At 47.3% G+C, this 21,564-nt stretch overlaps 1 protein-coding gene across 1 annotated transcript in view; it reads right to left on the minus strand.

Moving 5' to 3' along the window:
- Positions 1 to 21,564, minus strand: part of Lgmn (legumain) — a 34,677-nt gene continuing 13,113 nt past the window's right edge. The window contains exons 3-14 of the mRNA XM_059279652.1: positions 12,389 to 12,486; positions 11,594 to 11,675; positions 9,852 to 9,937; positions 9,178 to 9,253; positions 8,155 to 8,217; positions 7,380 to 7,446; positions 6,151 to 6,269; positions 5,971 to 6,060; positions 4,187 to 4,387; positions 1,682 to 1,852; positions 781 to 848; positions 1 to 512 (exon numbers count right to left, since the gene is read on the minus strand). Coding sequence (XP_059135635.1) covers positions 470 to 512; positions 781 to 848; positions 1,682 to 1,852; positions 4,187 to 4,387; positions 5,971 to 6,060; positions 6,151 to 6,269; positions 7,380 to 7,446; positions 8,155 to 8,217; positions 9,178 to 9,253; positions 9,852 to 9,937; positions 11,594 to 11,675; positions 12,389 to 12,486 — 1,164 coding nt within the window. The 3' untranslated portion in view covers positions 1 to 469. The remainder of the gene's footprint in view (positions 513 to 780; positions 849 to 1,681; positions 1,853 to 4,186; positions 4,388 to 5,970; positions 6,061 to 6,150; positions 6,270 to 7,379; positions 7,447 to 8,154; positions 8,218 to 9,177; positions 9,254 to 9,851; positions 9,938 to 11,593; positions 11,676 to 12,388; positions 12,487 to 21,564) is intronic.

The following is a 21,564-nucleotide window of genomic DNA, read 5'->3' on the forward strand; positions in this document are numbered from 1 at the left end:
TCACTTTACCAATTTTTTAATACATCCATTATCACAGAATAAAATACAAAAGCAATCAAAAATCATATTTTTCTAAAAATAATTCTCCCTTCGAGGCTTACAGCCCTCTTCAGGAAAACCACTGTGGAGACGGAGAGGTTTCAGTTTCCAATTTCTCAGAAGATTCCTTCAATGGCTACAGAAGCCACAGTGAATTTTCTCTTGAAAGCTAATGGACAAGAAAACAAAAAAACAAAACAAAACAAAAAACTCCTAAGAAGCAAAAGTTCCTTTCTCCAGGGAGCCTTCCCACCGGAACTGGCTTCTTAGTGGGTCAGTATCTTCAGAAAGCAAGCCCTGGGAGGGGCTGACAGCATTCCTGGGGAGCTGGGCTTAGGTACTGCCTCTGGCTCCACCCTTTCAGTCTCAGGTTGGGACACATTCCAAGGGACTGTGTTCACTCCTCAAGCAGCACTGGGAAGGCAGCAGTTCAGTAGTGACTAAGGCACACCTTGTCCATGGCCATCTTTATCCTGCAAGAGAAAGGAAGACGAATTTGGTGGGCTAGGCCAACCCTGAAGAAAGCAAGACATAATCCAATCCTGGGCAGGAGTCACTTAGGACGAAGTCCCTGGTCATCACCACTGCGAAGCCGGCCCCTCTGATTCCACTGACAAGTGGCCCCAGAACAAAATTGGGCCATGGCACTGTTGTCTACTCAGGCCAGGTCTTCCTAGGCCAGTGGTGTGCCCCTGATGCATTCAGAGTGATGCCCGTCTTCTAGTGCCAAGTGCTGTTTACCTGTCAATCGGATATGGCTTTTCACAGAGGTTGGCCAGCACATACAAATGCCTCAGGGCATACTCGTACTACAAGAGAACAAAGAACCGCACATGAGCAACCCTGCCATGCAGTCAGCTCACTTCGCTTCTGCATTCAGACACAAAGCTATCTACTTCAGCCACGGGTTCTAGGTCTGTTTGGGTCATGGATCTTCCATCATTTTTGTCAATCTACAGGTATTTACATACTCTTGCGGGAGAGATGCACATAGGTAAGGGCCACACACGACCTCAGGGAGCTGATGGGTCTGCTAAAGCACTGTCAGATCTGAGGGTAGGACTCATTGTTGATGGCCAGATGGTGGCGGACCTTGCCTTTGATTTTGAGAACCCAGCAGAGGGGAGAGAAGGATGGCGTCCAAACGCCATACTGGATGGCAAAGATGTAAAGTAAAAGCAGGCTCTGCCAGGGCTTGGTCTACAGGCCACAGTTTGCCCATTTTTCTCCAGCAGGATCCAAGCATTGCCTTGTAACCGGACTTTTTAGGGGACTGCTAGCTGACTGACACTCTACAATGGGCAGAAGTATCATCATTCTTCCCTCTCCATGGACCAGGGTGTGCATGGTCTTGGGAAATGGTTAGGAGACATGAGGAGGAAGAAGCCAATGTCTAACAGATGTGAGGGTCAGGTGACGGGTAGGGCCATATCATCAAGAGAAGGAAGCACCCTTCAAAGCCAACAGTACTGGGAGTTGTGAGCCACAACTCTGGTAGACTCTCTGGGACCAAGACATATGACCTCGAACTTGGGCATCCATGCTCCTAAGGCCCAGACAGAACCTTCTATAAGCCAAGGCACCTGAGTTTAGCTTTCGGATCTCAGCTGCAGGGAGGCCTGGGGACCCTGGCTGGACTCACCGTGGGGGAGTGCCAGTTGAAGCAGTGTGTGCGGAAGTGGATCACAGCTTCCTGGTAGCAATCATGTGCTGTGAGCATGGCTCTCTCCGACAGAAGGCTCTCAGCAGAGAGCCCAAACCCTGCCAGCAGGGAGACAATCTTGTGCACAGACTTCTCAATGACGTGCCTGGCCTAGGAAGAGAAGACAGCATTTCAAATCGGCTTAACGGACTCTCTCTGGGCCCTACAGTAGGAAGCATCTACAAACAACGCTCCTGACGTAGCCTTCAACCCACAGAGGATTAAAACAGGCCAAGAAATGCATTCAAGAGAGATGGAAAGTGTGTGCTTGGTTTCTGGGACACTGGAAAGACCTGGCCTTCTTGACCTCCTACCACCATGGAAGAACTGATACCTGACACCCAGAGGGAGCGCAGGCAGCCTGTGCCTGGTTTAAACCTGCCTCCGAAGCACACCGCTAGCCTCCTCATTCGATGCTGTGTGCTCCGGGGGCACCTTTGCCTGCTCAGGAAACCATGGCTGGTTACATAGGAAGCACAGAGGCCCCAGGTTTCTCCTAGAGGATAAAACAGCACTGTATAGAAGACTCCGCCAAACCTGAACCTGACTTCTCCGTCCAAGTCTCTGCCCACACATGAAACCTTTCCTTCATGGCTGAATTCTCCACACTCACCACCCACTGTGTGCTGGACCCAAATACAGGGTCCTTAGAGCTTTGTGGCCCCTGTAACGGCTTCCCTATGCTTCAGCCAAAACCCCAGAGCCACAGAGTAAACATCAGCACAGTGTCCAGCTGTCTTCTCTCACACTGGGCACAGAAAAGTTTGTAAATGTGAAGCGATGCTGTTCTACACACACACAAAAAGGTGCTTTTGTTTTTTGAACATGGTTATTTTTCAGAAAATATACAAGCGCACAAAATGAGTTTCTTATGCTTATTTCTGAATAAGTTAAATGTTTTTTAATCTTGAATTTTTTAATTCTTTATTTTACATAAAAATGTAACAATGCAACAGTTACCAAGAAACTGTTGAATCCAGTAAGTGTATAGGCTTAGAAGTAGTTTTCAGATTTACAGCAGACACCAGAGAAATTCTACAATGTACACAATTGCTCAAGCCAACACAAGGAAACCCGGGTTTAGTGTCTGACTACCCAGAGGACAAAGACAGAATGCCCTTTCATGTCATTGTTATTTGTTTTGAGACCGAGTCTCATGTAACCCACGTTGACCTCTAACCTCTAAGTCAGTGTGTAGCTGAGGAACTCCTGACCTCCCTACCCCCACCTCTCAAGTGCTAGGATTTAAGGCATCTGACACATGGCCTGAATCATTTTAACTCTTAATGCAGTAACAACAAACGTAATAACTCCCATAGACAAAACCTCCCTAGGATCAATAAAAGGCATCAAGAGGCCAAAGATTAGAAAGCAGAAGAACATTTGTTCCCACTGTGTTTGACACCAGTTAAAAACACATCCTGGCCACTCAAGTTGTCATTTTCCGAGGGGACAAGTTTAAAAGAAAAAAAAAAAAAAAGCCACCTGGGGGCTGGGGATGTGGCTCAGCTGGTAGAGGGCTTGCCCACATGCAGGAAACCCTGGGTTCAAGTCCTAATCCTAAGAGCCACACACACTGGGGATGATGGAACACCACACTCAGGAGGCAGGAGGGTCAGAAGGTGAAGATCACCCTCTGCTATGTAGCAAGCTGGAGATGGCCAGCCCAGGATATATGAGACTCCACTTGAAAAATTAATTAATTAATTAATTAATTAATTAATTAATGATAAATAAATAAAACAGGGATTTTTTTTTATTTAAATCTTTCCATGTGTCCATCAGTGTGCCACGTTGACTGGGGACAAGCATGAACACAGAGTGGCTTCGTTGGAACAGACAGGCAGGAATGAGAGTACACAGTTCTGATCAAAAAGATGCTCCTGCCAATTCAATCAACAGTTGTGACGGACAGTTTCAGGAAGAACTTCAGGCTGTGACCATGAGACAACCTGATTTTATAGATTGGATTAAAAAAAAAAAAAAAAAGCCAGGCAGGGGTGGAAGCAGGCAGGCGGATCTCTCTGTGAGTTCAAGGCCAGCCTGGTCTACAAAGCGAGTTCCAGGACAGGCTCCAAAGCTACACAGAGAGACCCTGTCTCGAAACCCGCCCTCCCCCCAAAAAAAGACTGACTAGTGACTAGAGAGAAACATCTGGAAGGGGTCACCCATAGCAAGAACATCTTAGCAAGATTCTGAGGAGCTGGACCTCAATTCTTTCCTTCCTGTCGCTGAAGGGGTCAAAGTCAAGAATCAAATTTACTGCTCTGCTTTCCAAGAGCACAGAGGCCATACTCCTTTCTATATCTGGGGAGGAAGCACCCTAAGTTCTGGTTGCTGGTTGTGGGCCACACACACACACACACACACACACACACACACACACACACACGTCAGTCTAGACAGGCCTGGTCTCGAGGAAGAGTCCCTTTGGTCACTACTTACATCCATAAGCTGCTGGATCTGTCTCATGAGATTGTGGGATTGCTGCAGGTCATTGGTGCTCATCAGCTTCCTTTTCAGGATGGCCAGGGGCACCTCTGGGCTGGGGGTGAGGTCAAGGCGTGTGACTGGAGGCAGAGAGATAGGGGAACTGGCTCGGTGCTTCATACCCTGAAACTGCATCACTTTCATGGTAGAGATCGACTGGAGGGGGGAGAACACAAACACGAACCAGTTCGGTGAGAAAAGCAGCTGTGTCAAAGCATACCCTGGCTCGGCCCCTCCATAATAGGGTCATAGGTCATAGTTCCCTCCTAGCTTTAAGAACTCCAAAGGGCCCCAGTCACCTGAAAACACATGACCAACTCAGGCAGAGACAAGTGACAGGCAAAATGACACATGCATGTGGCTGGAATCTACCACTGAAGAACTTCAGAAATACCCAGTGTGCTTTGCAAAGCCAACTGAAGATCTACAGTTGTGCAAAGTTTGTTTTAACTTGGGCAACCCTGGATGTGTTCGTCACCCCTGCTCCCCTGCCTGTCCCCAGGGACCAGGAGCAAGGAGGTTCCAGGCATCTGTCCAGGCTAGAGCTGAAGTCTGGGTCCCAAGAGAATGGCAGAGCGAGCGCCATGGGCCAGGCTGTCACTGGGCCTCAGGCGCTAACAAAACGCATACAAATGCCGGTCTGAGTCTACTTGCACAGGTCAAGACAGACTCAACCCAGGGAAAGAAATGACTTTCTCGTTCTCAAAGTGAGCAACATTAAGGCAAAACTCATTCTAAAAGTAAAACCGTAACTACAAACGGAAAAGCAGCAAGTTCCAAAAGATTCATCACTCACACAGAGAGACAGAGACACACAGACAGACAGACCAGAAAATGTACCAAGCTAAGCACCTGCACTGAGAATGGGAAGCTGAAGTTTAAAAAAGCAGGGTATTCCCCGCGTCACTGTCTGGTTTCACCATGTCCTGTCCTCTCCTACACCCACTCAAGTGCCAGGCCAGGCCAAAGCAACCTGGGCCCACTTCTTGTGTGCTGTGGCTCTCCCACTGCTGACAGGCTCACAGCCTCTCAGGCCATGCTCTGCAGGATGTGTTAAAGCGAGCTGGGCTTTCTGCTCGAATTTTCTGCTATGAATTTTCTTCTAGAATGCCAGAGCTTGCATCCAAGAACAGATCTCTGAAGCCTGGGGAATGGCATACTGGAATCTTTTAAGTTTTTTTCAGCTGAGCTATACATCCAAAGCCTTCCCACCCAAGGCTCAAGCCTCTGCAGCCAGAGAGCACTCTGGCCCCTAGAGTACTACTACCTGACCCTGTTGGTCCTTGTGGGACAGAGTTAGCAGTGAGGTATGTGTGAACACTCTCCAACTTCTAGCCAATGAGGAAAACTAATGACTCGCAGCTTGGCATGAGACAGCTATCTTTGGAGAATGCAAAATGTGGGGTTCAGTGGGACAGTCATGCAACAGAATGTGGGCTTTCTTTCCGTCTCCACAGCCTCTTGCCACGTGACAGGTCCTAGCTCAGTGCTTCCCAGGTGTACCTGCAAGCAAGGGCTCTGAACACAGGTTCAAAGAGCCCACCCTAATGCCCAGGTCTGTACGTGCAAACCTAGCAGGTCTGAGCCTGAGACCCCAGCACAGAGTGGCTATGTGAGGCAGAGCCATGCTGAGACAATTCCGCGCCTGGATCCCGTTTCTCTTTATCAAGAGACAAAGTTCTGAATGAGTCTGCTTGGGACTCCAGGACTAGGGAGCAAGAAAGCAAGGCCCCACTCACTTTGTTCCCATACTGCATGACGTGGCTGGTGTTGGTGTGGGACTTCACCAGGTGATACTGCTTGTGGAGCGTCTCTTTGGTCAGATCCTCCTGTGAGAAGAAAAACACAGAAGTCCTTTGAGGACCAAAGCCTGAGGTCTATACCATAGTGGGCTGACGGGTCCTCACCAAGGGCCTTACCACGTCGGAGTCTTCCATCCAGTTGACACTGTACCAGTCACCCAGGTATGTGCTTCTCTCCTCATCATAGTAGCAGGCATAAGATGACTCCTTGGCGTTGGCGGCAGTAGTTGCGTAAACTACAATGGATTCAAGGTATGTGAGCCATGTTTTACTCCTAGCCTTGGACTACCCTTAAAACTGGAGTCCCTCCTTCGGTGACACCAAAGCTGTATTCAGCACTGGGAGAGCATGGCCCTGTCCCTTCAGAGCAATGGAGCAATAAGTCCTCTTGAATGTGGAGAGAAGATGGCCAAGTGAGGGACTCTTGCTGCAGCTATGAGCAAAATCTTGTGTACTTAGAACACAACTTAGGGGAAGATGGTTGACCGATTTTAACAAATTGGGAAATAAGAAGAATATGGGCCCAACTAGATTTCTAGGGTTGACAGTTATTTAGAAAACACTGAAATGGGGACTGGGAGTACAGCAGAATGCTTGCTGAGCAGGCAAGAGGCCCTGCAAAACAGTTAAACTAAACAAACAAACAAAAGTCAAGCATGGTAGTGCATCCCAGCACTTGGGAGGTAGAGGGAAAATCAGGAGTTCAAAGTCATCCTCAGTTACATAGCAAGTCTGAGATCAGCCTGGACTACAGGAATTCTGCCTCATAAAAACCACTCAGCTGGGCAGGACCTTTAAAGCATCTGCATTTAAGATGTAACTCTTAACATGCAGGCAGTCATTATCCCCACATTCAAGGAGCAAGTCACCTACCTGCCTGAGATCAGGGAGACTGAGTGACCAACACACAGCAAAGAAACAGAGCTGGTCAAGTTTGGGCAGTCTCTGTAAAGCTCGCCTAGAGACTCTTCTTGATACTATTGTTTTGGGGGTTTGTTGTTGTTTTTAGCATTTCTTTTTTTTATTTTGTGAGTGTGATTGTTTGTCTATTCATGTACCTTGAATCCTAGGAGGCCAGAAGAGGGCATCAGTTCCCCTGAAACTGGAGTTCTAGATGGACTCAAACCCAGATCTTCCACAAGAGCAGCCAGTGCTCCTGACTACTAAGCCGGGTCTCCAGTCCCCCACAGAATCTATACTCCCTACGAATACTTGTGGAGCAGAAAAAGCCAGATCTGGCCACAAGCATGTCCTCCATCTGCCCTCAGTGGCCTTGTACAGTGGAACACTTGGTCTCAAATGGGCAGTACCCAAGGACAACCAGCCTCAGGCTGTTCAACACCTACCATTGATGTCATCCGGGAGGTGGTTCATCATGGAGCCAGACTCACATGCTTCAATGTAGAACACCATCTGCAAAAACATCAGGACAGGTGAGCTCCCGGCAGGCAGTGCCGGCCACTGGGCTGTCACTCTTTCCACCCCTGCCCACTATCCTTTGCTCTGGATTTGGGGAGTCACTGTTGCTGGACAGAAGCCATTACCAAAGGCTACAGAAGCCATTTGACAAAAAGTGATCACATTTCTTCACTAAGGGAATAAAGTGATTTGAGTTAGCAGAACACAGGGAAGACCGGAGCTCACAATGCTGAAGACATTGGTTCTGGTACCTGACAGCAGCAGCTCCACAGAGCCGGGCCGCAAGGCGGCCATCTTTCTGCATTAACCTCATGTGTACCCCACCCTCTACAGTTTCTACAGAGGAGGCAGAGAGGAAGGGCCAAAGTGGACAGAGAATAAGGTAGTGGTGTTCTTTCCCAATTGTCCCAAACTGGGGTAGTCTCAGGAACAGCAGTCCTCATATGTGGTCCCTGTATCTGCAGCAGCTAATTCACAGCCCCTGCCAACACCTGCTAGGTCCAAGCTGGAGGCGGGGCCCACACTGTATGGTAACAAGCTCTCTAAGTGAACCCTGGCACACCACTAGTTAAAGCCGACCAGGTGAAACCCTATCCAGAAAGCCCAGCGACCTGTCCAAGGGCCAGCTGTGCCAGTGTGGGCTTTGCTCCTGTACCTCTCACAGGCTCCTCCCTCCCCAAGGCACTCAGGAACTAAAGTTACCTTCTGGTACATTTTGTGTTCATACATGTAGCGAATAGTCTTGTTCAGGTCCTTGACATGAAGCTAAAAGGTAAGAAGGTAGACATTCAGACCAGCAGCCTAGAGAAGCCACCAACACCTTATAAAGTCCTTTTCCCAATCAGTAAAAGAAACGACAGTGAGCAGTAAAATCTAGAACGCCATCTCAGGCCATTCCATTGCACACTGAAAGACAAGAGAAGACGCTTCTCCATGCATAGCTTTGTCCTCGGCATTGAGACTTTCTTGTACGGTATCTGCAATGTACACTCAGCCCTGACTGAGACTGTGGCATGGAGAGAAACAGCTAGAAAATACAGCCTTCCAGCTGCAACATTTGTCCCCCACTCCCTACCACGGCACTGATACCGATGTCAGAAAACATGTCATAGGTTTAATCTCAACACACAGGCCTTCTTTTCTATTTCCCTTTAAATTTTAAAGATAAATAAAACTATCCTTTTCGCCGGGCGGTGGTGGCGCACGCCTTTAATCCCAGCACTCAGGAGGCAGAGCCAGGTGGATCTCTGTGAGTTCGAGGCCAGCCTGGGCTACCAAGTGAGTTCAGGAAAGGCACAAAGCTATACAGAGAAACCCTGTCTCGAAAAACCAAAAAAAAGAAAAAAAAAACTATCCTTTTCATTTATCTTTAAAGAGTTAAGAAGGGGGCTGTGAGATGGCTTAGCCAGTAAAAGGGCTTGCTGCCAAGCCTGATGACCTGAGTTCAATCCCCAGGACCTGCAGGATAAAAAAAAAAAAAAAAAAAAAAAAAAAAAAACCGAGAACCGACTCCCAAAATGGTCCTTAGACCTCCACATGGGTAATATGGCACAAATGCACATAAAATAAATGTAAAAATCAATGTTTAATGTTAAAAAAAATTACTAGGAGTATACTTAGAGGTACAGCCCTTGGCTAACATACACAAGGCCCTGCATTCAATCCCCAATGTCAAATAACAATGACAACAAAAAACCGACGATCAAAATGGTAAGCAGAACTCACATCCTCACTAGGGAACACCAGGAGTCCAGTTGCTCCATGATCAGTGAAGTAAACAAACACATGATCCCGGGGACCACTGCCAAGAGAGGACAGAAGAGCGTGAGCCAGAGAAGCCACAGCTTCCCGTTCCTGTTTCCATGTCCACATCTCTGAAAAGCTGCCTTCATCAAAAAGTTAAGGAGTTTGAGCAGGGCGTGGTATCACGTGCCTTTAATACCAGCACTTAAGAGGCTAGAGGCAGACTGATCTCTGAGCTGGAGGCCAGCCTGACCTATCTATACAGGGAGTTCCAAACCAGCCACAACTACATAGTGAGACCCTGTCTCAAAAATGCAGAAAGGGATGAGTCAGACTACAAGTTCAAGAGCAGCCTGGACAATTTAGTGACACCCTGTATCAAAAAATAAATGGGAGGCTGTGCTAGGGAGGAGCAGGCAATTGGGAACGGGGGCAGGCTGGCTAGGACTGTAGCTTAATGGTACTTGCATGAAGTCATGAGGAAGAAAAAATCATAAGGGACCCTGGATGACAGGGGTCTGTATGTGGCACAGAAACAGACAAACCACATATCAGCCCTGTGTGACCTATCCTGGGTCAGGACAAAGCTGTCCTCTCTAGATCCTCTGTGTAAGGTTGCAGCTCTAAGAGTGTGGAGTCCATGAAACCGACGGTACCTCCTCAGGACTTTTCCAGACCCTTTGCCCTTCACAGCCTCTGCATCGCCTCTCAGCACGGCCAGGAAGTTCTCCGGAGTCACATCCTACAAGGAATTGGGAGTCAGAGCCAAATGCGGCTGTTACTTCCAAGAACATTTTATAGAGTCTGTGACGACAGACCCAAGGCACCCAGCTTCAAGCTCAATAGCAAATACCCGACACCAAGCCAGGATGGCATCAATTCCTGGGGCCCCAGGGCCTATGAACTGTGAAAATGCCACCTTGTTTGAGGCAGGTGGTAACTCAGCAAGCCTTTCACTCCTTCTGACAACTATGAAGTGGGGGACCCCCTCCCAAAAAAAAAGATTCTGCCAGCACAGGAAAAAAATACTTAGAGAGAGGGCAAAAGAGAGGAAGTGAAGGGTTAGGGCCTTGGTTTGCCTCCAGCTTGCTACCTCAGAGCCCGAGTCCCAAGGATACTAGATGTCTAAGGACCCTCGAGCATCAAAACCAATGCAAAAAACAGAAAAGAAAAAAAAAAAGACACATCATCCCAATTCTACCACCAGGATTTAGACCTATAGAGAAAGAAATTATCTCTTAAGATGAGATCAACTATATTGCATTCCATTTGAATTTAAGATACCATAGAGTAAAACAAAACAAAGAAATGCTAAGCTTTGGGTTCATGTTTGCCTCCTAAGACATCCTTAGAAAGTTAAGAAAAAAATGTATAAAGACCATAAATGCCAGTTTATATGGTATCAATAAACTGGGAGGAAATTAACCATTTGGGGAAGAATGTATTAGAAAACTAATTTTTAAAAATCTATCTTCAGCCAATCAGTGGTGGCGCACACCTTTCCCAGCACCCGAGAGGCAGAGCCAGGCGGATCTCTGTGAGTTCGAGGCCAGCCTGGGCTAAAGAGTGAGTTCCAGGAAAGGCATCAAAACTACACAGAGAAACCCTGTCTTGAAATACAAAAATCTATCTTCAAAGCTGGGTGGTGGCACATGCCTTTAATCCCAGCACTTGGGAGGCAGAGATAGGTAGGTCTCTGTGAGTTTGAGGCCAGTCTGGTTTACAGAGGTAGTTCCAGGACAGCCAGGGCTACACAGAGAAATGCTGTCGCCCGCCCATCCCCCCCACCCCCCCACCCCCCCACCCCTCGCCTCTTCAAAAATTATCTTCAGAAAAATCCTGACATATTTTGTGCTAGGTGTGGAGGTGTAGGCTGAGGAGATGGACTTCTATAAATGAGCACAGATAATCTTTAACCGGATTAACACCTCACGAAATTCAGGTTGTCACTGAAGGAAATACATTATCACGCTTGATACATGCAAAGGCTAGAGTCTAAATAGCAATAGACTGTAACCTTTTTTGAACACTTGCCCTGTTTTTCCTTTTCTCTGTTGGCTTCCAAAACTCTGATTGAACTAGATACAGTAGCACATGCCTATGGTCCCCATTACTGAGGGGGGGAGGCAGGAAGATGGCATGGGTCCAAGAGTTCAAGGCTAGTTTGAACGGAAAAAAAAAGTCCCCATATCTCAAAAATCCAAACAAACAACTAAGGCTGAGGATATGGCTCTGTGGTAGAACACTTGACTAGATTATATGAACCCTGGTTACAGGCCCAGCACCATTTCCCCAAGAAAATCTCTCCCCATTCAATTCTCAAGCACAAATAAGGGAGGGGGAGCTATGAATGAACTAAGGCCCAAAGCCACTGGGCTGCAGATGAGAATGTGCTCACCTCTCCAGTGTAATCCTTCAGGACTCCTTTATACACATCTGTGCCATTGGGCCGGTTGATCACAATGCCTGGAGTAGGGTTGCTGAAAAATTCAAGGACACAGTTGCAACACAAAATGAGTCTCCCTTCAAAACAGAGAGCATCTTGGGACAAGATCATACAAACAACACTGCTCTCAATAAACAAGGAAGGACAAGCCGGGCGGTGGTGGTGCACACATCTTTAATCTCAGCACTCAGGAGGCAGAGGCCAGCCTGGTCTACAGAGCAAGTTCTAGGACAGCCAGGACTAACAGAGAAATCATGTCTAGAAAAAAACAAACAAACAGGACACAAAGCAAAACTGAACACCAGGCTCAGGTGCCCCAATCAGGAGGGACTCTGCCAGAACTCAGAAACTGCTAAGCTCAGAACCCTCTCTGCCTTTTCTCAGTTCCGGAAAAACCTGGGCACGTGTGCAAGAGAACCACATGGAATACTAAACACACACCAGAAAGGAGCATGGTAGGAGGTCCTGCACAGACTAGAACCTCCTACAGGCAGGTGCCTCGGCTCAGAGATTAAGAACAGGCTCCCAACTTCAGGGTGCAGGGTCTCAACCCTCTCAGAGTACCTCCTTCTGCTCATCTCCTGTTTCCTGCCACCCCGCCAAGGCACCCTAACATATAACATTCCTGTGGCTTTTCACCTGGGGCCACTCCCATTCCCACACTGGTCCACTGACCTAAGGAGCCCCAGAAGCCTGACAGTGTTCTTAAATTCTGTTTCATGGCCAAGTTCAAAGCTCCCCACTTACTCTTCGGAGTTGGCAATGTCGTCATACATCATCACTATGATCTGCTCATCAGGAATCCCGTTCCGGTGAATGATCTGGTAAGCGTGGCATGCGTCTGCCTGGAAGACATGATTCCCTCGGCTTTTAGATATCACAGGGAAGGAGGCACATTTGGTGTACAATCTATCTTACAGAAGGCTCCTATGACTCATTCCTTACTGGTCAAGGTTTAAAATGATTAGTTTTTAAAACATTCATTTTTATTTCTTTTTTAACATCAATTTTAAAAGATCCCACTCTTATTATCTACATACTTACCTGATATCAAGGTAGTACTATCAGGCACATGTGTGTAAACACAGACACAGGTATGTAAATATACAGGCACAGACGTGCATAAATACACAGGGACAGGTGTACATACACATAGGCACATACTGTCACACGTACAGGTTAACAAGGGCCCTTGAAAGTACTAAGCACCTTGTGTTCATATTTTAGACCACAGGATGATGATGATGATACTTAGGAATGTAGCCCAGTTGGTAGAGTGCTTGCCTAGCATGCCAAAAGCTCTAAGTTCAAGCACACCACCACACAAACTGGGTATGGTGGGGCACACTTGCATTTGTTATATGTTTGGGGGAGGTAAAGGCAGGCCAGAAGTTCCAGGTCATCCTTAGCTACACAGTGAGTTTGAAGTCAGCCTAGGCAACAAGAGATCTGGTCCTTTAAAAAAATGACTAGTTTCATAATTTGAAACAAAAGAAGGCAATCAAGAGGAACAGAAACCATCCCTGTTGGAATTCCTTGCTTCAGATGATGCACACTGCACTCTATGCAGAACAATTGAGGTCAGGAAGGAAACACGTTGCATAACATTGCACTAACAATGTCGTTCCAGGAACAGACACCTAAGTAAACACAGAGAGGTGCGTGTGGCCAGCCTCGACATCCTCAGGCAGACACTTCCGTATATACAGCCACTACACATACCACGCCAAGCAGCACATGAGGTAACAAAAAAAATAAAGCATCCACATGCCAGGCTTCTGCCTCTGGATGCCCATCCATCTGCTGTGACTGTATGGGAAGCGTGGGTCCAGCACTCAGGAGCTGCCAGACAAGTGTGAGACCAAGTACGTCCACCTTCAGTTTGCCCTGGACTGACTTCAGGCCTCTAGCTCATTAGTCCTCAGTCTTCAGGTGATAAAGGTCATGACCCATTCATCACACTAGGTACATGGAGAAAGAAGCCAATCATGTTGACTGCAGATCCTGATGGTTCTTCATGCGAGAGCAGCAGAGAAATCATTAAATTTACAGAAGCCCCAAGAAAAAGCAAGGGGCTAAAATCTAGACAGAAACAAAACAAGTCATCATTCATCACATATACAGTCATATAGGATCTGAGACTCGCCTCATTTGGAGATTCTGTCCAGTGTTCACACAAACTAAAGCAGCTATCATGTCTAAGCAATCGATCTTATGAAGTCTGTCCTTAGCTGGGCAATGGTGGATATACATACACAGAGATATACACAGCAACGGTTACTTTTGCCAGGTGTGATAGTACACACCTTTAATCCCAGCACTCCAGAGGCAGAAGCAGGTGGATCTCTGAGTTCGAGGCTAGCCTGGTCTACAGAGCAAGTTCCAGGACAGGCAGGGCTACACAGAGAAACCCTGTCTCTAAAAAACTAAAACAGGAAAGAAAAAAAAAAGATGAGCAGAAACTAATAAGGTGATTCTAAAATTTACATGGAATTACAAAAGACCCACAGTCGCCAAACAATTGGGACAAAGAACAAAGGTGAAGGCCTTTCACATTCTGCTTCCCAAGCCCCACTAAGGAAGGAAGGAGCTCCAACAGTGGTGCTGGATCAGATGAGAGAGCCACATGCAAAAGGAGGAACAGTGTCTCCCACAGCACACAAGGGTAGCCCAGCATGGATCACGGCTAGAAAACATAAGAGACAATCTTTAGGACCTTGAGTGATGACACAGACCTTGAGTGGTGTCACAGATATGACACCAAAAGCAAGGTCTATAAAGAAAAGAACGAATAAATTAAGACTTCACAGAATTTAAAACTTAATGCTTCAAAAACATTACTGAAGAAAGGGCTGGCTGGAGAGAAGGCTCAGTAGTTAAGAGCATTCACTATTCTTGCAGAGGACCTGAATTCAGATCCCAGCACCCATGTTGGGTGGCTTGCAACTTTCTGTAACTCTAGCTCCAGTGGAGCTTCTGGCTTCTGTGGGAACCTGTACTCACATGCACGTACTGACACACAGATACATACATACCATTTAGAAATATAAATAAATCTTCTTAAAGAAATGCTATTGAAGGGGTAGAGTGCAGATCAGTGGTAGAGCACTTGCCTAGCACACACAGCCCTGGGTACCATGCCCAGCACTGAAAAATATAAATAAAGATACCCTGAGGATAACAAAAAGGAACTTGGAGCTCAGGTGGTAGAGTGTTTGGCAACACCAAAAATGAGGACCTGGGAATAGAAAAGATTTGCAAAACCTACACTGGATAAGGCTTACATCCAAAACAAAGAACACTTGGCCCTCAAGAGTTTGTAAAGGCTTGAAAAACACCTAACCCAATAAGACAATTCTCTAAGTCCATGAGAAAGATGCTCAATGTCATTAGTCACTAGAGAAACACAAGTTGTCACGCCCCAACCAGACAGGCAATAACAAGTACCAAGTGAGGACCAGGAGAATTCACTTTAGCAAACCACTGCACAGTTGCTTAACAACGCCTCTAGTTACCTTAAGTATCTGCCTAGGAAAAACAAAACATTCATCCTCATAAAGACCAGCACATACATACATGAGCTCAGCAACACTGTCCATGGGAGCAAAATGAGAAGCAGACCCGATGCCCATCACCCGACATGGACAAGCCAACTGTCCACACAGTGGAACGCTATGTCACAACAAAAAGGATGGCAGTACCATCACCTGCTGCAATGTGGACCATGCTCCAGGACATCTAAGAAAGCCAAAGACTACACTGTGGACTTCTGAATAGATATCAAGTTCTAGTCGGAGTCTGGGGGTGTAGTTCAGCTGGTAGAGTGCTTGACTAGCACGCAAGGGGTGCTGGGTTCAATCCCTAGCATTGCATAACATTGACTGTGGTAGAGCATACCTGTAACCCCAGCATTAGGGAAGTAGAGACAGCAAGATTAGGGGTTGAAGGTTATCTTCAGCTATATAGTGAGTTCAAGGTCAGCCTAGGCTACATGAGATCCTGTCTTTTACAAGGATCAGAAAAAGCAATTTGTAATTTATATATGAGACAGAATGTAGATTAGTGGTTGCTTAGAACTACTCTAGGGGACCACATAGGGTACATGGGGTGATGGAATTGTTCTGGTGCTGGCTCATGCAAATTACTAAAATAACCCAGAGTTGCGAGCCTGAAATGGATGGGAGGGCACAGAAACAACGCCTTGGTCAAGGCAGAGGCTTTAAGAGGCACAGGGATGATGAGTCCTGTGTTGATGCATTCCAGGGCTGCCTCAGTCCCTCAGGACCACCCTGACAGGCAGGTGCTCACTCCATTTTATAAGTGGGATGAGATCAGGATCTAAACCCAGGTATCTTGCTCCATGCCCCCCTAACCCCATTCAGTGGCTTCCAAGGGAAGTTGGGGCCATATGCAAGGTCCTCAGAAGACTCAGCTGCCTCTACCTTAGTAAATTCAAAAGGTTCTGCGCGGAGGTAAAGAGGTTAATGAACTCAGATGATGGGGACAGAGCACAACTGGTGTTTTCCCCTCAGAAAAGCCAAAGGAGATGACGCCGGGCTAAGCATGACCTCAATACAGGGAACAATCTCTGTTGTGACTCAGCAGATTTCAAAGCTGACGCTGGAAAGCAGCCAGGCTCACAGAGGAATCCCATGACTTCCTGATACTGAAGCCTCTCACAATGTCACATGTACAGTGGGCATCAGCCATCACCACCAGCTGTAAGCACAGTAAGACAGGGCGCTTGGAGCGAAGGCTAAATACAGCTGGTGTGTGCTGTATTTAGTCACGGGAAAAGGCTCTCTGACCAGGCATGCTTGCCTGACAGGCTCCTCCCCTCCTGCCCCACATCCTGTTTTCCCAGCATCCTGCCTCCCAGGCATCTTGCATCCAAGTGCAGTGGTGGGGAGGTGCTGAGCTGGGGTTCTGCAGTGCCCGGCCTTCTACCAAGTCCGAAGGAAGAGGCTGAGGTTTAAAGTGAGCTGATGTGAGTTGTTCCCGTTACACAGCAGGGTAAGTAGGGAACAGCAAGTCCAGCTACCCCAAACACTCCCATCTTCATCACTGTTGGGCTCAGCAGCCTCATGCCAGCCCCACCCAGCACGCCCTCCTCAACCCTCTCCTGCATGCCCTCTTCAAAGGATGTTTGACTTCACGCATTAGCAGCTGACCTCTGCACCAACGAAGACAAGCTTCAGAGACATCAGCCTAAGTGAGCAGTTTGTCTAAAGGACAGACCGTATGGCTCACTCTGTCTGCTGCTGTCGGCACCCTGATGCTTCCCCTCCCCAACTTCCACTGCCTGGCTCCTGTCCCCACCAGCCTCCATTCTGCCTCTCTGCACTCCAAAAACTCAAATATTTACTGCCTGGCCCTTTCTGGAAGAGTCTGCTGACTGGTCCTGAGCCAGACAGTCTGGTATTGCACTGAGTGTGGTTATGGGGGAGCGGCTAAGCAGGTTCACAGGGTTTGGGGTGCCGCACCCCTGTTAGTACTTATGTAGGAGACAATCCAACTTGTCTATCAAAAAATGTGTATTAGCCAGGCATGGTGGCACACACCTTTAATCCCAGTGCCGGGAGGCAGAGGCGAGTGGATTTCTGTGAGTTTGAGACCATCCTAGTCTACATAGTGAGTTCCAGACAGCCGGGGCTATGTAGAAAGACCCTGTGTCCAAGAAAAAAAAAAATCTTTATTACAGAGTCTCACTATGTAACCCCAGCTAGCCTGGAAATCACTATGTAGACCAGGCTAGCCTCAAACTTATAGAGATCCACCTACCTGCCGCTGCCTCCCGAGTACTGAGATTAAAGGCGTGCACTACCACGACACTCTCCATCAAATTTTAGTTGCCTGAAGACAATGTGGCTTTGAAAGTTTGTCCTTCTAATACAGCTCGCTGCTCACTCACTCCCACTCTCCCCACCATCCCTATTCCAGTCTCTCGACTATGTGCCATGCTTGCATCATCTCAGGAACTCTGAGTCAGACCTAGAAACTCCCTTTCCTTCTCCAGAAACTGATGTGAACATAAGCATGTGATATGTGATGCAACTGTTGCCGGCCAGAGAGGGCAAAGTCCCCGACCGACTCCCGGGAAAAGGCCCACACTTGAGAGCGAGAGCGGCAACGGGCACAGGTGGCCTCTTTTTCCTCTACAGATTTTGTTTGGAGGTGACACCTGGAGCTGCTGTAACCATTTTATAATGGTTATCTGGAGACAGGACCTCCAAATCGGAAAATGGATTTGAGTCAAATGGGCCTGAGTTTAAGTGGCCAGCCTAGAGCTCTCCACATTTGCCACTTAAAACACGGAGGAGCTTCTGGTACCCGGCAGACTGGCTATTCCCTCACTGTGGTTTTGGGTTGCCACAGTTCACATGGAACACTCAGCTCTCCCATAGCTCCTTCCACAGAAGCCCCTTGCCCTTCCCTCCCTTTCCCCCATTCTCCTAACTCACTCACACACACACATACACACACAACACCCTGACCCATATCTGGTACTTGGGAGTTCCCACAAGAACCAGCTTTGTCAATGTCTGGCCAGTGAGCCTTTCCTCCCCGATTCTCTATCACCCTACCACCACACCCCCTTGCAAACCATGGGCCCCCAAGTAAAAGAAGTTAAATGGAACGGTGAGCCACTCAACTCAATTCTATCTAAACGCCTCAGGCGATGCTATGGGGGAGGACAGTTTAGAATGTTACACCAGACACCAGGAAGCTAATGAACACAACCGATCTATTCTCTTTGGTTTATCTGATTTTTCTAAGTTTCCTGTGCTAACTTTAAACACATGTTAATTTTTAATAAGAGAGAAAGGAACTATTTTAAAACAGAACTGGATAATTTAAAGATACCTGTGCCATGGAAGTAGAGAGAAGTGATGAATGCAGGCTGTGGAGTCATGCTGCCTGGTTCAGATCCCATTTGTACTTTTGCCTGGCTGTGTGACCTTTTACAGGGTGCCTAACCATTCTGTGTCTCAGTTTGCGAGTCTTAGAACGGATCTGAAATAAGACTCATTCTCTTGAGCTGTCTGAGGATAAATGAGATACATGCCTAGTACTTGGCACAGGACTGACACCTAGTAAGGGTGGTATTCTCCTTCCAGAATGTGGGTGCTGCTGTAATGGGCAGGTAGTATCCTATCCCCACATTGTCATCCCCATGAACTGCATCTGACTCATTGTCTGGACTCATGAATGTCCCAAAATGAAGATGAACCATTTGCTACAAGTTCGGCTCCTGAGTGACTTCCAGCCATGACCTTTTGCCTCATTCTAGGCTTCAGCTCCCACATGCCAGACCCTCCTCCCAGTCCTGACCACCTTCCTTAGATGCTGTGTGTCCCTCTGTGAGATCGGGGGTTCCCCATTCTGCAGGCTGCCTGCCTCACTCCCTGTCCCCTCCTGCTCCTGCCCTCACCCAGACCTTCTTCTCTGACCCTGGGCTTCCAGAGGCCTGTCTGTCCTCAACAGAGTGACCCACCAGTGTCTAAGACCAGCCCCCTCTGCTCTCATTCCTGTATGGAAAATAAATCTAGTTTGGTCCAGAAAAAACAAGGCAGAAATGACCACCATAGTGCATATCAGAGCCATTGGTAAGGATGTGGTAAATGGTTTGAAACCAAAAAAAGAGCTGGGCACTGGACCTCCTGTCGATCCTGGGGAACCTCAAGCCTCTATAAATACATCCAGTTAAAACCTGCACAGGATCAAGGGAGAGTTCTTAAATGATTTAACCTCCAGTGCTGGAGGTCCACTAGGAACAGAGGCACCCATGCAGCACCCATGCAGCCTCAGCTCCACCATCCTTTCCTAGGTGGACAAAGACTCACATCTAAAGCACCCATGCAGCACCCATGCAGCACCCATGCAGCACCCATGCAGCCTCAGCTCCACCATCCTTTCCTAGGTGGAGACAAAGACTAATGTCTGCAGCTACTTCCTGACCTATCTCGATATTTCACATTTTACCAGGAACCAGCAGTTCTCCCAGGTATTCCTGGTAAAATAATAGGGGCTGGAGAGATGGCTCAGTAGCTAAGAGCACTGGCTACTCTTCCAGAGTGGTCCTGAGTTCAATTCCCAGCACCCACATGGTGGCTCACAACCATCTGTAATGAGATCTGGTGCCCTCTTCTGGCATGCAGGCAGAATACTGTGTACATAATAAATCTTTGAAGAATAATAATAATAATAATAATAATAATAATGTTTCTGGGAGCAGCTGGGCATGGTAGCTTCTGACTGCAATCCCAGCACTCAGGAGGCTGAAGCAGGAGGATTGCTTTGAATTCAAGGCTAGCTTGGACAATAGCATGAGACCCTATTTTGAAAAAAAAATTCAATAAAGCTGGAGGATAGCCATGAGTTAGACACCAGCTGTGTCTACAAACAACCAAAAAAAAAAAAAATGAATGGTCATGAAGGTAATGTTTAACTAATGTATTTTCCTAAGATGGTTGTATAAAAAACCAGGCGGCTGATAAACCAGCAAGCTTGCTGCCTGTGGTCTGTGCTTGACTTATCTTTTCACTCAAAGGCAAAGGAATCAGTCATGATAACAACTCTTAATCAGGCCAAATTTCCTTTCTGGTCAGCACACAAAGGCCATTCAAGATGAGTCAGAACTTCACCTAAGCCAACCCCCTTGACACATATAGACAAGCACCCTGACAGACACAGGGACACAGCACCGTCTGTGAAAAACCCGCCAATAGCCAGCCACTGTTCAGGAGCCAAGCGCCTGCACCATGGACAGTCTAAACAGATACCCTGGTGTACACTGGATTTCAATGATTTAGCATCAAAAAAGGACATGGGGGCCATCAAGATGGCTCTACTGATAAAGGTGCTTGCTGCCAAATCTGACAACCTGAGTTCGATCCCCAGAACCCACATGGTAGAAAGAAAAAGAGTCAACACCTGCAAGTTGTCCTCTGACCTCCACACATGTGCAATAGTGTACACACATACACACATTCACTCACACACACATAAATAAATCTAACAAAAACCTCTTTAAAGACTGTAGGCTATCTCCACAACAATTTTCATTAACTACATGGTAAATTGATATTCATTTGGACATCTGGTTTAAATAAAATGTCAAATTTCCTGTATACATATTTCTGTGTTTATACATTTGTGTATAGGGGTGTGTGTGTGTGTGTGTGTGTGTGTGTGTGTGTGTGTGTGTGTGAATGTGGAGGCAAATGAACAAGCTAGGGTATTGCTCCTCAGGTGCTGTGGTGGTTTGAATAAGAATGCCCCCATTAGGCTCATCATATATTTGCATGCTTGGTCCTCAGTCAGTGAACTGCTTGGAAAGATTAGGAGGTGTGGCCTTGGAGAAAGTGTGTCCCTGGGGTGGGCTTTGAGGTTTCAAAAGCCTACATCACGCCCAGTGTCTCTCTGCCTGCTACATCCAGACCATGCTTCCTGCCACAATAATGAACAGACCCAATGAAACTGTACACAAGCCCCCAATTAGATGCTTTCTTTTATAAGAGTTGCCTTGATCTAGGACAGGTGCTACTCTATTTTTATTTGAATATGTATATGCCTGTATGTTTGTATGTACATGTATGTGCAGTTTCCCAAGGAGTACAGAAGAGGGCATCAGATCCCCTAGAGCTGGAGTTAACAGGAGGCTGTGAGCTGCTGGCTGTGGAAGCTGAGACTCAAACCCAGGTCCTCTAGAAGAGCAGTGAATGCTATTAAACTCAGCTACCTCTCCAGCCTACCCCCAACACTACAGACCCCCTTTCTGAGACATGGTCTCCCACCGGCCTGGAGTTTGCCAGACAGACTAGGCTGGCTGGCCAGTGAGTCCCAGGGATCCATCTCTCTCCACCTCCTTACATCATGTTTGGAGTAGAAGCGCACCCCAATATTCCTTGGTGTTTTGTTTT

Source organism: Peromyscus eremicus, chromosome 14 (genome assembly GCF_949786415.1).
Source record: "Peromyscus eremicus chromosome 14, PerEre_H2_v1, whole genome shotgun sequence".
Classification (NCBI taxonomy): Eukaryota; Metazoa; Chordata; class Mammalia; order Rodentia; family Cricetidae; genus Peromyscus; species Peromyscus eremicus.